Raw genomic sequence first — 15,784 nt, 5'->3', positions numbered from 1 at the left:
ACTTCAGATCTGTTTCAGAATGAGCATACCACCTAAATATAGGTAAGTCCCTCTTTCATTTTTTTTTGTACAAATACACTTATTTCCTTTTCTTTCAGTCTATTTCATTTTAGGAATAAATATAAACAGAATCTCTAAGGGAATCATATTGTAAACGCAGAATGTTTTGTGTCAATTGCTAAATAAAGTGATGCCCTTTTTGCTAAAATGAAGCAGACAGAAATTATACCCATGCTGCTATCAGCCAAAAGATAAATACTCCAACTCATTTACATTACTATCACATTGAAACATTCTTTAGGAAGTTTACACATGAATTAGAGTTGCTTTAATTTACAGATTACTCTTCAGAAAATGATATGACACAAGACAAAAAAATTACGAACATAGTGCACTCATTAGGACTATATTTAAAAAAGGAAAAAAAGGGGGCAGGGATTTTCAAGGAGCACCCACATTTCTCCTCTGGGGTCTTAGCATGCTCAAAACTCTGAAACCTTCAATGGAAGTTTAATAATCCATAAAGGCATGCACTTTTACTTTTAATTAAATATAATTTTCATTAAAATCTATGTCAGAAAATTAGCAGATAAATTTTTTTTTTCAAAAAGTTAGGGTTGTCAGACTTGCCTGACCATGCTTTTTATGACTCAGCCAAAGAGCAGCTGCACATGTTTTTATTTTACTGCCAATGGATGGGCAAGGAATGTAGCTGAGTAACATGCAGGCCAGTCAAAAGTCATTTAGAAACTGATTATATTTATATATGTACAACTTGCTTGGGTAACCTGGATAAAAGTGGTGGCACGAGCCTCTGACTGGTTAAAAACCCCCAGAGCTGCATTCTTGATGGCTCCAGCTTGATTTTACCCCTGTGAGAAGTAAGAATGGTAAGCAGTGAAGATCACTGTATTATAATACTAAATGCATTGTGAAAACTTATCATTCAAGCATGGCTTCAACATTAAAAATTAAAAGGAAAATCAGCTATTTAAAAATAAAAAAAGAAATTACATTAAATACAGTCAAAAGGACATAGTAAGAGTTAAAGCATATGTGATTATGGCATGAAGACTCTCCAAAAAGCTAACAGAGACAAACAAATTTGACAATGACATTAAAGAGGACCTAAGTTCAAACACCTCAACAGCTTCTGAGTCCACTCAGTTAGTCTACCTTACGAAAAGAAGTTCATTTAGATATTCCAAAAAAGTGCCTCAGTTTTTCCTCTAATTTTAGAAATCACTTAGGAATAGTGAAAAGCTTCATACCATTTCTTACCCATGTTAAGACATAACACCCACCCACCAGTTCAAAAATGACCAGACAAAATGAATGGAAAACAGACGCTAAGAAGGTAATCCAAGTGGGAGTGTTGCACATTCTTGGGTAATCATTTTAATTCTCTTTTGTTTTTTAGTGTAGAGCTAAAAAATTTATACAATATAGTCCCTTCTTAAACAATGGCCCTAATCATTTATGAGTTTATGAATTTATTTCTAGAAAGTTTGGTATAAGGGCATAATTAAGTTTCTCCAGAGTAATAAACAACACTAAGGTTACAATCTATGAAGTAAGGTATTGAAGACTCCATAACTCCGAAGAAATAGTTCTGAACACTTCCAATGGACAGTTCAGTTCTCTACTTACAAATCCAAATACTGATTAAATAAATAGTATTTTGGAGTACTTAAACAGAAAACAAACAGAAAATCTTGATGGTAACCATAGAAACTAAGACAAGAGTGGATTTCCCTACTATGACCCCCATCTTACTGTCAAACATGATAGTTTGAGGTGAGGGAAAACACATGCTCTTTTGAAGAGCCTTAAGTTTTCTGAAAATTAGGAAGACTGGATGTTAAGTTAACCACACCTTAAAGGGTTAACCATACCTTAAAACTTACTTAAAAGTTTAAACTAACTCATGACCTCAACATTTGATCCTTTATAATTGACTCTCAGTTTATATATTTTAAACCAAACGTAGGTGAAAACAAAGGTCAACATTCTTTATTATAAGGGAAATATCTATCACTAGATTTCAAGGAAAAATAATAATAGGGGAATATACTTATAATTCTAATAATCCAATCTTATTTTCTAAATGCTGACTTCAACTTCCAGTAGTATACAATATAAGAAATTAGGTACTATCTTTTTAAGCACAACCCAACTATGCTTATTCAAAAATTTTATTAACAATATATTATGTATAATTCAATCTGAAAATAAGACTCCAATTTAATAAACGTTTGAGCTTACCTAATTACAGTTATTCTTTCCTCCATGTCCTAGGGTGTTCCTGCTTTCCTCTTGAATCCTCTAATACTTTGTGAAGCTGGTTTACTATGGCCCTGCTACTTCGGTCTTAACCTTTCATACCTACATTTAATATTGCCTGAATTTCAAGTTTAGCATCTACTTCTACTTTATCATGGAATTAGCAACACTACCTTATGAGCAAGAAAGAATGGAAAATACCATATTACTTTAGCAATTTTTATTTAATAAACATAACGTACTGAAATTGTCTAAAGTTCTCTTTTTAATGCATATTTTTCTGCATAATTTTAACTGTTTTACAATTATAACAACTGTGTTGTACTACTTAAACTGTTATCTTTCAGTGGCTCAAACTCCCCGGTATCACCAGCTTTCTTAGATTGAGTACAGTAACAGAGGCCTTTACCTTCCTTTTCAAACAATTCAAATAAGGAAAGGGAGAATCTTGGTTTGGATTATTCTTTTTATTTCTTTATGCAAACTCTAATTACTAAGAATCTTATCCTCATTTTTGTATATTTAGATATTAAATATGAAGCTTTCAAATTTTCTTATTTTTCCTCCAACTCTGCCTTTATTAATCTGTTAATAAGTTATTAACAAACAAACCAAACTGAAAACATTTTCTGGTACTCATAATCTTCTTATAAATCAAGGAATACATTACCAGGACTCTTATTGAGTTGCTTTATCAGAACTTCACATTCTATAACGCATTAAGGTTTTTTGTTTGTTTAAAAAAATGTGCGAGGCTCACTAGGGTTAAAATGCATTTACCTTGATTCCTTATCACAAACTTCTCTTCCTTAAACATATTTACTTCAAGAAACAAAAACTGTAAGTAAACATCAAGCCAAGAGCCCAGGCAGATTTTCCATGGCTTAATATGTCTGGGGAAGCCAAATAAAACTACTTTTTATGAAGCATTTTTATAAGAGGCAAGGGTATAACAAGATGAGAGTCAGAATTACCCTCCCAACAAATACTTTTCTAGTTCATACAAAAACCATTCCTGTGGGTGAATTGTAAAGATAAAAGTACATAAACTGAGGCATTTTCCTAAATTATTGAAAAACACTTAGAAATATTTATTTGCATAATAATGTTATGAGATTATAAAGCTGAATATTTGAAAAAAAAGTGAGTCGGTATATCATTTGTCTAACTCTTTTTTAATCTATCATTAGCTAATCACCATTTTTACTACAGAAAATCTATCAAGAGATATTTATTTTCTTATAGGAGGAGTCATACAATTTAAAAATATTTAATAGTTTTAAAGCAACTGAAAAACATAAAAGCAGAATATCCCCTTTTAAAAAAATTCCTACCTCTTTGCTTTCCTCCATATCTGACTCGCTGCTGAATTCTTCAGTATTTAAATTTTCAAAGTCAGACTCTCCGACAGCAATGGGTACAGTCACAGTGAGACTGGGATTATTTATAAATGACATGTAATCACTTTCATCCACGACATACTTTTCTACACTGCTGCCTATGCCACTGGTTGTTCCATTTCCATCTTTGAGATAGTTGAGGTCTTTGCCTATTTCTATGGTGGTATGGTTGGATATGCAGCTGTCTTTTTTGTTATTTAGATCTTCAAGAGGTTTGATTTCATCTAAAGCTTTCTGCTTTCTAACAAAGGCTTTCTGAATAAATTCACGTATTTTTCTTTTAACAAAATCAATTCCTTTCTGCATCCTTCCCACAGCAATCTGTAGATTGTTCATTTCATTATCATCGTCAGTGGCGGCAAGATTGTCAGAACTGAAGGAACTCAGGAGCAAGGCCAAGAAGAGGTTCAGAACCTAAAACAGTAGGAAAACAGGTTACCACAGTGCTCTATAGCTTCAACCTCTATAAAGCTGTTGATTATAAGTTTTACAAAACTGTTTTTATGCTTTATTTTAAACTAGGTATTTCTTTTAGGTCATGACTATTCTGAAAAACAGAGAATAAAAATAAAAAATAACTGGCCAGTATCAAATACTGCTATTAGCACTATTTTTTTTAAGTTACTACAAATTCACTGAATACATTACTGCATAAAATGTCTATGTTAAGTTCTGCATAGTGAAATAGGAAAAAAAAAGAGTTTTATTTGGGATGCTAGGCATCTGGACCATATTATTTGTATTTGTTGGAATACTGATAATTTTTTCTAATTATATTCCCTAAACCAAATATGATTCCAGTATATTTAAATATGATCTGATTTTTGTGCCTTTGTACCATTTTTCACCTAGAACATTTTTGCTAAATTAGAGAAAAATATATTTATTTCTAGATGACAAGTCCCAATTTTTGATTCAGAAAATCATGGCTAATATATTTATATAATAGTTAGGAATATTGTAAGACAGGTCATTATAAAAATATAATAATATTAATATTGAATAGAAGATTGTGGAACTGAGCTATCACTTTGAAATCTCCCAAAAAAGCCCTACTTGTAGGAAAAAATGAAAAGATTAGTGGAACAATTAAACCTGCAAAAAGAGGCAATTACTAAGGAAACAAACATTTCTCAGGACCTGATTGACAATGTGCATGAAGTCCTGATTATCCAAGCATATAGAATAAGAGAAGGAAATCACAGTAATGGGAACCAAATGCAAAAGATAACAGTACATAAAAAATCTTGGGAAAGATTTTAAGTAAAACCCAAATGAAAAGGAAGGTAATAATGTGTAAGATACAATTAGTAGAAAGTGTAATCTTGAATCTATGCTGACTCTTCTGTCAGTTGTTGTTCTGTGGCTCTTGACATTCATATCTGCTTATTTACTTCTAAAATTTACCAGCAAAATTATGATTTGGTGTGATGTGTCTTTGAGTTTATTTGGATGAAAAATACTTAAAAGAAGGAAGATAAAACTATGTTCTAAATTTTAATTTTTATCTACACAAACTGCATTATGGTGCCATAATTATTTTCTAGATTTAATTTTGTAGGGGTTATTAATGTACTGTACTTGTCTATTATGAAAATTTTCTCAATCCATAAAAATGAATCCTCTCACAGTGACACCCAATATTGGATTCTTTTTTTTTTATTTTTGCTTTATTTTTATTTTTGATTGACACAAAACAATTTGTACATATTTATAAGATACAATTGTCTATATTATATAATGACCAGATAAGGGCGATTATAAAATTCATCACCTTAAACATTTATTTCTTTGTGATGAGAGATTTAATCCTCTTTTCTAGCTATTTTGAAATATATAATGTGTTGTTGGTAATTGCCACCTGACTGGGTAACAGCACATCAGAATGGATTCCTTTTAAAATAAGTACAACTTTGCTGGTACTTTGGCTGCCCCTTTAGGTATGAAGCATGAGTTAGAGCTAGGTTCTAGAGCACTGACACCAGAAATTAAGAATAATAAAAGCAATTTTTTTCTGAGCTCTTAGTAAGCACTAGTCCTCTGCCAATGTGCCAAGCTTTTATAAAGTTCATGATTTATTTCTCACAACAACCCTGTCAGGCAGGGATTATCATCATCACTATTTTATAGGTGAGAAAATTGAGGGAGATTCCAAGATGGCGGCTAGAGGGAGGAAGCAGAAAGTGAGCCTCCTATAGTGAAATCTTGGAGAGACGCTGGAGACACACTTTGCAGGCAAAATCACCAAGAAGAGGCAAAACTTTGACCCCTTCACACCTCCAGCCAACACAGAGAATCTCCACTTCATGTTAAATGGAGAAACAAGGAGGGCCCCAGGGCCGCCAGTCGCCCATGCCCAGACGGCTTGGGAAGATGCAAACAAGGTGAGCTTTGTGGTACCACAGTACTCCCACAGACAACCCTGGGCCAGAGCAGCATAGCCCCCTGGACAGACTGACCTCCACCTGGGGAAAAAAGAGAAACTGACTAATAAGCAATAAGAACAATAAAGACACATGGGAAAGAGGGTGGGGTGCACTGAGCACCGAAGATTGGGGGAAGGGAATCCTTCCCGGAACTGTAAATAAACAAGCCGGGTGGGCAGGAGAGGCTCCTGTGGGAGTGGGGGTGTGAGCCCAGCAACCAGGAGCGGGAAAGCTTGTGAGGGTGGCAGAGGGAGGAAAACGCCACAGGAGAGGAACATGGTGGCTGGCAGGAGCAGCAGCACCGCCCAGTAATCAGGAGCAGGAAAGCTTGTAAAAGTGGTGGTGGCAGGAAAACTGCACAGGAGAGGGGAGAAGACCCACTATCCACATGAACTGTAAATAAACACGCAGGCCTGAGAAATTGGGTGCATGTCACCTTTCCCAGTGTGCTTAGAAAGGGGAAAGCTTGTAGCAGAGGCTCACGCACAGGTGAACTCTGAGTAAACAAAGCCTGCAGGGCCAGGTGAGTGCTAAGCTTACCCCTGAGATCTGCATAAATAACGGCTCCAGCAACAACAGGCTGACACCAGCGGGCAGGCAAGCCACAGCCACAGATACCATTCTCAGAACTGTCTCCAGACTCTTTTTTTTCTTTTTCTCCCTACCTTTGATGAGAGAACAACCGAATTACACCTGCATGCTGAAAAATTTACTGAAACTGTATTGCATTTGAACTTGGGACACTTGTTGGGGTTTTTGTGTGTGTGTGTGTAGTTTTGTTCTACTTTATGCGTCCCCTTTGATGAGACAACTACAGAACAACATCTGAGGCACCATTTCCAGGATTGGAGACTGAGATGGACACCCAAATTATTAAGACTGAAACTTCATTGCATTTGAACTTGGAGGTTTTTTGTTTTTTTGTTTTTTTGTTTTAAATTTTCTATTTTTCATTTTATTTTATTTTATTTATATATATAGATATTTCTTTCATTTACTTATTTTTTATTTTTATTCTTTTTTTAAATTTTTTATTTTTAATCCTCTCTCTGTCTCTCTAATGCCTGTTCAGCTTACAGTCAATTAGTACACTAACACTCCCTGTTTATACCTTTGAAACTTTCTTGTCTGATTCCTTGTTCTCTTTTCTCCTTCTTTCTGTTTATTTGTTTTTCCCTTTTCTTTAACTTCTTCTTTTCCATCTCCGCTCACCCTTCCATTCTAAATATTACCATTGTTATTATTACAAGCTAGAAAATACTTAATTGCACACAGTACAGGGACAGTAACAACACCAAAGACAATGACGGGAAGACCAAAAAAACAGGGAAACCAGTTTCCCCACAGCAAAAAATTAGTACAGGAACCAGAGGGGAATGAAGAAAACAGATACTCAGATCCAGACTCCAACAAAATGAAGATAAACTATGCCAAAGGACCCAATGAAGCCCACAAGAATAATTTAAAAGAAGACATACTACAGGTACTCCATGAGAATTTTATAGAGATGATACTGGATAGGGTCAACCAAAATGTACAGGAGACACTCAAGAAATTCCAAGACAACAAAAATAGAGAATTTGAAAAAGCAAAAGAAGAAATAAAGGAAACCATAAAAGCACTGTATAAACACCAAAGTGAAACACAGAACATGATGAATAAACAGATAAATGAACTCAGGAAAAAAATACACAACATTAAAGAGGAAATCACCCAAGATATGGAAAACCTCAGAAAAAAGAACGAAACAGAACTGCAAAACAAAATGGAAGGCCAATCCAGCAGAATAGAACAAACAGAAGACAGAATCTCAGAACTTGAAGATGAAATGGTAATTAAAGGAAAAACCAAAGAAAAGAAAATGCAAGAACTCGCTGACTCCATCAAAAGACCAAACTTGAGAATCATGGGCATCGAAGAAGGAGAAGAGGTGCAAGCAAAGGGAATGCGTAATATATTCAACAAAATAATAACGGAAAATTTTCCAAATCTAGAGAAAGATATTCCCATACAGATGCAAGAGGCCTCCAGGACACCAAACAGACCAGATCAAAATAGAACTACTCCACGACATATCATCACTAAAACAACAAGTTCAGAAACTAGGGAAAGAATATTGAAGGCTGTAAGAGAGAAAAAACAAGTCACATACAAAGGTAAACCCATCAAAATCACAGCAGACTTCTCAACAGAAACATTAAAAGCAAGAAGAGCGTGGGGTGAGATCTTCCTGGCACTGAATGAAAATAACTTCAACCCCAGGATACTCTACCCAGCAAAACTGTCATTCAAAGTAGATGGAGCAATAAAAGTCTTCCATGATAAGCAGAAACTAAAACAATATGTGACCACAAAGCCACCATTACAAAAGATTCTGCAAGGGATTCTGCACACAGAAAGTGAAACCCAACTTAACCATGAAAAGACAGGCAGCACCAAATCACAGGAAAAGAAAAAGCAAGACAGTAGAGAGTAACCTCACTTAGGCACACACAATCAAACCTTCAAACAACTAACACAACTAAATGACAGGAATCACCACATACCTATCAGTACTAAGGCTTAATGTTAACGGACTTAATTCACCCATCAAAAGGCACCGTTTGACGAAATGGATTAAAAAGGAAGATCCAACAATTTGTTGCTTTCAGGAGACCCATCTCACAGACAGAAATAGGCATAGGTTAGGATGAAAGGCTGGAAGAAGATTTACCCAGCCAATGGCCCCCTAAAACAGGCAGGAGTAGCAATACTTATCTCTGACAAAGTAGACTTCAAACCTACATTGATCAAATGAGATAAAGAAGGACATTTCATGCTAATAAAAGGGGAAATAGACCAAAAGGAAATAATAATCATCAACCTGTATGCACCCAATGTCAACGCACCCAATTTCATCAAACATACCCTGAAAGACCTAAAAGCATATATTAACATCAACACAGTGGTTGTGGGAGACTTTAACACCCCATTATCATCAATAGATAGGTCATCCAAACAAAAAATCAATAAAGAAATCCAAGATCTAAAATATACAATAGATCAAATGGACCTAGTTGATGTCTACAGAACATTTCATCAAACTTCTACACAATATACATTCTTCTCAGCAGCCCATGGAACCTTCTCCAAAATAAATCATATCCTAGGGCACAAAGCAAGTCTCAGCAAATATACGAAAATAGAAATTATACCATGCATACCATCTGATCACAATGCAGTAAAAGTAGAACTCAACAAGAAAAGTAAAGACAAAAACCATGCAAACAGCTAGAAACTAAACAACTCATTACTTAATGAACAATGTATCATCGATGAAATAAAAGAGGAAATTAAAAAGTTCCTGGAAGTCAATGAACATGAAAACACAACCTACTGGAACCTATGTGACACAGCTAAGGCAGTCCTGAGAGGAAAGTTTATAGCCATGACTGCATATATTAAAAAGACTGAAAGATCCCAAATCAATGACCTAATGATACATCTCAAACTCCTAGAAAAACAAGAAAAAGCAAATCCCAAAACAAATAGGAGAGAAATAATAAAAATAAGAGCTGAAATCAATGAAATAGAAACCAAAAAAACCATACAAAGAATTAATGAAACAAAAAGTTGGTTCTTTGAAAAAATAAACAAGATCGATAGACCCCTGGCAAACCTGACTAAAATGAGGAGAGAAAAAAACCCAAATTAGTAGAATCAGGAATGCAAAAGGGGAGATAACAACAAACACCATGGAAGCCCAGGAAATTATCAGAGACTACTTCAAGAACCTATATTCAAATAAATTTGAAAATCTTAAAGAAATGGGCAGATTTCTAGATACATATGATCATCCAAAACTGAACCAAGAGGAAATTAATCACCTGAATAGATCTATAACACAAAATGAAATTGAAGCAGCAGTCAAGAGTCTCCCCAAAAAGAAAAGTCCAGGACCTGATGGATTCTCTGCTGAATTCTATCAGATCTTTAAAGAAAAACTGATGCCAACCTTCCTTAAACTGTTCCACGAAATATAAAGGGACAGAAAACTGCCAAACACATTTTATGAAGCCAGTATTACACTTATCCCAAAACCAGGCAAAGACATCTCCAAAAAGGAGAACTATAGGCCAACCTCCTTAATGTACACTGATGCAAAAATCCTCAACAAAATAATGGCAAACTGAATTCAACAACACATCAAAAGGATTATTCACCACGACCAAGTAGGTAGGCTTCATCCCAGGGATGCAGGGGTGGTTCAACATATGAAAATCAATAAACATAATAAACCACATTAACAGAAGCAAAGACAAAAACCACTTGATCATCTCAATAGATGCAGAAAAAGCCTTTGATAAGATCCAACACCATTTCATGATAAAAGCTCTAAGAAAACTAGGAATAGAAGGAAAGTTCCTCAACATTATAAAAGCTATATATGACAAACCTACAGCCAGCATTATACTTAATGGAGAAAAACTGAAACCATTCCCTCTAAAATCAGGAACCAGACAAGGATGCCCACTATCTCCACTCCTATTCAACATAGTACTGGAATTCCTAGCCACAGCAATTAGGCAAGAAGAAGGAATAAAAGGAATACAAATAGGTAAAGAAACTGTCAAAATGTCCCTATTTGCAGACGACAGGATCCTATAACTTAAAGACCCAAAAAACTCTACTCAGAAGCTTCTAGACATCATCAATAGCTATAGCAAGGTAGCAGGATATAAAATCAACATAGAAAAATCATTAGCATTTCTATACACTAACAATGAGCAAACTGAAAAAGAATGTATGAAAACCATTCCATTTACAATAGCCTCAAAAAAAATCAAATACCTAGGTGTAAACCTAACAAAAGATGTGAATGACCTCTACAAGGAAAACTATACACTTCTGAAGAAAGAGATTGAGGAAGACTATAGGAAGTGGAGAGATCTCCCATGCTCATGGATTGGTAGAATCAACATAGTAAAAATGTTGATACTCCCCAAAGTAATCTACATGTTTAATGCAATTCCCATCAAAATTCCAGTGACATTCATTAAAGGGATTGAAAAATCTACCATACAATTTATATGGAAACACAAGAGGCCACGAATGCCAAGGCAATACTCAGTCAAAAGAACAATGCTGTAGGTATCACAATACCTGACTTCAAACTATATTACAAAGCAATAACAATAAAAACAGCATGGTACTGGCACAAAAACAGACATAAAGATCAGTGGAACAGAATAGAGGACCCAGATATGAAGCCACACAACTATAACCAACTTGTCTTTGACAAAGGAGCTAAAAATATACGATGGAGAAATAGCAGCCTCTTCAACAAAAACTGCTGGGAAAACTGGTTAGCAGTCTGCAAAAAACTGAAACTAGATCCATGTATATCACCCTATATCAAGATTAACTCAAAATGGATCAAGGATCTTAATATCAGACCACAAACTCTAAAGTTTATACAGGAAAGAGTAGGAAATACTCTGGAGTTAGTAGGTATAGGTAAGAACTTTCTCAATGAAACCCCAGCAGCACAGCAACTAAGAGATAGTATAGATAAATGGGACCTCATAAAACTAAAAAGCTTCTGTTCATCAAAAGAAATGGTCTCTAAATTGAAGAGAACACCCACAGAGTGGGAGAAAATATTTGCCAGCTACACATCAGACAAAGGACTGATAACCAGAATATATAGGGAACTTAAAAAACTAAATTCTCCCAAAACTAATGAACCAATAAAGAAATGGGCACGTGAACTAAACAGAACTTTCTCAAAAGAAGAAATTCAAATGGCCAGAAAACACATGAAAAAATGCTCACCATCTCTAGCAATAAAGGAAATGCAAATTAAAACCACACTAAGATTCCACCTCACCCCTGTTAGAATAGCTATCATTAGCAACACCACCAACAACAGATGTTGGCGAGGATGTGGGGAAAAAGGAACCCTCTTACACTGTTGGTGGGAATGTAGACTAGTACAACCACTCTGGAAAAAAATTTGGAGGCTACTTAAAAAGCTAGACATTGATCTACCATTTGATCCAGCAATATCACTCTTGGGGATATACCCAAAAGACTGTGACACAGGTTACTCCAGAGGCACCTGCACACCCATGTTTATTGCGGCACTATTCACAATAGCCAAGTTATGGAAACAGCCACGATGCCCCACCACTGATGAATGGATTAAGAAAATGTGGTGTCTATACACAATGGAATTTTATGCAGCCATGAAGAAGAATGAAATGTTATCATTCGCTGGTAAATGGATGGAATTGGAGAACATCATTCTGAGTGAGGTTAGCCTGGCCCAAAAGACCAAAAATCTTATGTTCTCCCTCATATGTGTGGACATTAGATCACGGGCAAACACAACAATGGGATTGGACTTTGAGCACATGATAAAAGCGAGAGCACACAAGGGAGGGGTGAGGATAGGTAAGACACCTAAAAAACTAGCTAGCATTTGTTGCCCTTAAGGCAGAGAAACTAAAGCAGATACCTTAAAGCAACTGAGGCCAATAGGAAAAGGGGACCAGGAACTAGAGAAAAGGTTAGATCAAAAAGAATTAACCTAGAAGGTAACACACATGTACAGGTAATTAATGCGAGTCAACTCCCTGTATAGCTATCCTTATCTCAACCAGCAAAAACCCTTGTTCCTTCTTATTATTGCTTATACTCTCTCTTCAACAAAATTAGAGATAAGGGCAAAATAGTTTCTGCTGGGTATTGAGGGGGTGGGGGGAGAGGGAGGGGGCAGAGTGGATGGTGAGGGTGGGGGTGGGGGCAGGCGGGAGAAATGACCCAAGCCTTGTATGCACATATGAATAATAAAATAATAATAAAAAAAAAAGAAAATTGAGCCTTCTATAACTTCAGTGCTTTGTGCAAGATCACAGTTAATAAGCAGAGAAGCAGTATTTTGTTTTGGTAGTCTAATTCTGATTTCTTGGCTCTTAATTGCTGTTTGCAGAATGCATGAAGAATCAGTTTTCCAGCTTTGCTCATTGATAATTCCTTTCTGTGAACTTCTACTGCACTTATACGTTGCCGTTAGTGTTCTAACTTTTTGATATTACAAATTGACAAGTTCATTTAATGTTATTCCATTGTTAGGAAAAGACAAAAGATTCACTGGTCATATAACTTTTCTTTTCTGTAAGTGGAGCCTTTAAAAAAAAAACACAGTCAATCTGCATGTGGTGGGGCCTGATAAGAATTGTCTTACAAATACCTTCTACACACTCTTACTTCCAAAAATTACTTGGTATCAGAAGAGCACATGTTTCAAAATTAGAATTCTGGAAAACAATCAAGTTTCTATCACTTGTATTAAATACAAGATTCTATCACTAGGTAAGTAGCACAATCAATTTGAGCCTCAGCTTCTTCATCTGTGAAATAAATATGAGCATTTTTCCAGAGTCCTGTCTATAAGGTTGGTGTAGGGATTCAAAGAAAGAATTCATGTGGCTCTCAGCACATAGTGAACCCTTGAGAAAATTTAGTTGTTATCACTGTTCCCTTTATCCCTCTATAACACTAACTTTCTAGTTCCCTTATTTTTTCTAGAAATATCTGTGTGAGCCAAGTTAATCACTTGGTCTAAACCTCTTTTCCTACTGAAGGGTCTCTGTGTATGAGCTGACCCAAGTGATTAGTGTCATCAGTGGTGATTTAAGGGAACAGATCAATAAGCTCACTCAGGGATTAAAACTCTGAATTCTATTACACAAAGGTGTCTGGACAGATTGTTAACTCCCTGAGTGAAATCAACTCTTTCATATATCCACAAGTTTAACCTATTGGGAGGAAAATTCTACCATTATTTCTATTTGGGGTTCCAGATGGAAATTTATTGCACATATTAATACTTTATCCATTCTGATTCACAACATGATAAAGGAATCCTAAACCTTAATATCCCTCCCATATGCTATTGCTATTCTCTTAGAGAAGAAATGGTGTCCACTACTCCCAGAGCTAGCAGCACCTGCCTGAAGTCTCTAAAGGAGTCTCTGGCTATGATGTCATGAAACCAAAAATACCCTTCATAAATAACCTGGCCTGGGGAGTACTGTCTGTGGCCCTACCCATCCCTCTCTTGCCTGTGGACTAGACCTGGCAGAAAGAACCCACAGCCACATTGGTGGAGCCCCATACAGCAGCTCACAAGTGCTGAAAGGAAGTTACATCAGCTCACCTTTGAGGGAATTTTCCTCTTTCCAGAAAATGTGGGAAGGAAGATTTGTAGGAGGCAGTGTATTAAATTTATACATTCTTACTTAGGCAAGTGCATAAAGAAAAAATTTCCTTACTAGTGGTAAACATAATGGATATTTCTGCCGTAGCTACTCCATAAATATATCTAGGATATATCAAATTAATTTTTAAGCTGATAGTCAAAAAGAAAGGAAAGCCTTTAATTTTGCTCTTGATGGTATAGAATTTAAATCTTTTCCAGTAGATGATTATTGCATGTTAATATATGCACTTATTTCATGCATATATAGCAGTTCAAGTCAATATCAAATGTGATCCATAGGTATAGTTTACTGATGTTTCCTGAAAATCTCTTTAAACTTGAATTTGCCACATAATTATACATTAGAGAAACATTTTATTTCAGTAAACTAACAGATGATATGAAGTAGGCTCAGGTTTTTTTTTTCCCTCTTTAAATCCGCTCTGCATTCTCCTTCTACATCAATTTTTTTCAAATTTTAGTTGCTCGTTGTTAATTCTTGATAAAAAGCCATCTGTAGCTTTGAGTTTCCTAAAGGAAAGTTCATAAATCAGACTACAATTTTACTAGTAGTTAAATTGGGCCCAATTTAACTACTCCCACTCTTAATTCTCTGTTGCTGTCCAGTCATTCATTGCTGTCAAAAAGAATCTGTTTGCTGTTTTTCCTTCTCTTCTCCAATGTATGCCAAATATAGATTCATGAAATTGAATCTATAAAATAGCTTATAACCTTTCCTTTGTTCCTGTTCTATGTGACCCCCTTGATCATTTCTTTCTCTCCTGTATAATCTTATACTTTTTAAAAAGCAAACATTTTATGTTTCTGATGGCTTTAAAATATATCTACAAATTACTTTGTACTCTTTCCTTAAAAAAAAATACAGCCTTGTTTCCTCTTAATTGTTTCCTCCTTTTAAGGACTAGCTTCTTGTGCACAGATCATGGCAAAAATGAGAAAGTGTGACTTTCAAGTTTAGAACATAAAGAGGACTTTCTCCTTGCTTTCTCTACTGTATCACCTGCTCTGGAAGAAGCTATCTCATGTCATGAGCACACTCACCAGCCCTAGGAAAGGCCCAGATAGAGAGGAAGTACAAAACTTCAAGCAATAGTGCACAATGAACTGGGACCACAAGCCATGAAATTGAACCTTCTTGGAAACTGCTCCTGCGATCCCAATCAAGACTATCTTGACAGCGACCTCATAACTGACCCCCAGCAGGAACCACCCACCCATGTAAGCTGCTCCCAAATTCCTGATCCACAGAAACTATGTGTTGATCAATGTTCGATGCTTTAAGATACTGTTAATATTTCTCAAATGTATACTGTTCATATTTCTTTTTACTTAAAAACAGTTCAGTCCTAGGCATGTGTTTCAGTAGTAGAGAGCAATTGTCTGGTATCACAAGTCCCTGGGTTCCATCC

At 35.6% G+C, this 15,784-nt stretch overlaps 1 protein-coding gene across 4 annotated transcripts in view; it reads right to left on the bottom strand.

Annotated features, from left to right (window-relative positions):
* The window catches only part of Scn2a (sodium voltage-gated channel alpha subunit 2), a 167,314-nt gene that overhangs the window by 30,991 nt on the left and 120,539 nt on the right, over window positions 1-15,784 (bottom strand). For all 4 annotated transcript variants that reach the window (XM_074070999.1, XM_074071002.1, XM_074071000.1 and 1 more), the window contains exon 17: window positions 3,618-4,097. In XM_074070999.1, coding sequence (XP_073927100.1) covers window positions 3,618-4,097 — 480 coding nt within the window. The remainder of the gene's footprint in view (window positions 1-3,617; window positions 4,098-15,784) is intronic.

This window comes from Castor canadensis, chromosome 4, assembly GCF_047511655.1.
Source record: "Castor canadensis chromosome 4, mCasCan1.hap1v2, whole genome shotgun sequence".
Taxonomy (NCBI): Eukaryota; Metazoa; Chordata; class Mammalia; order Rodentia; family Castoridae; genus Castor; species Castor canadensis.
This window is presented reverse-complemented; position numbering and strand designations above follow the sequence as displayed.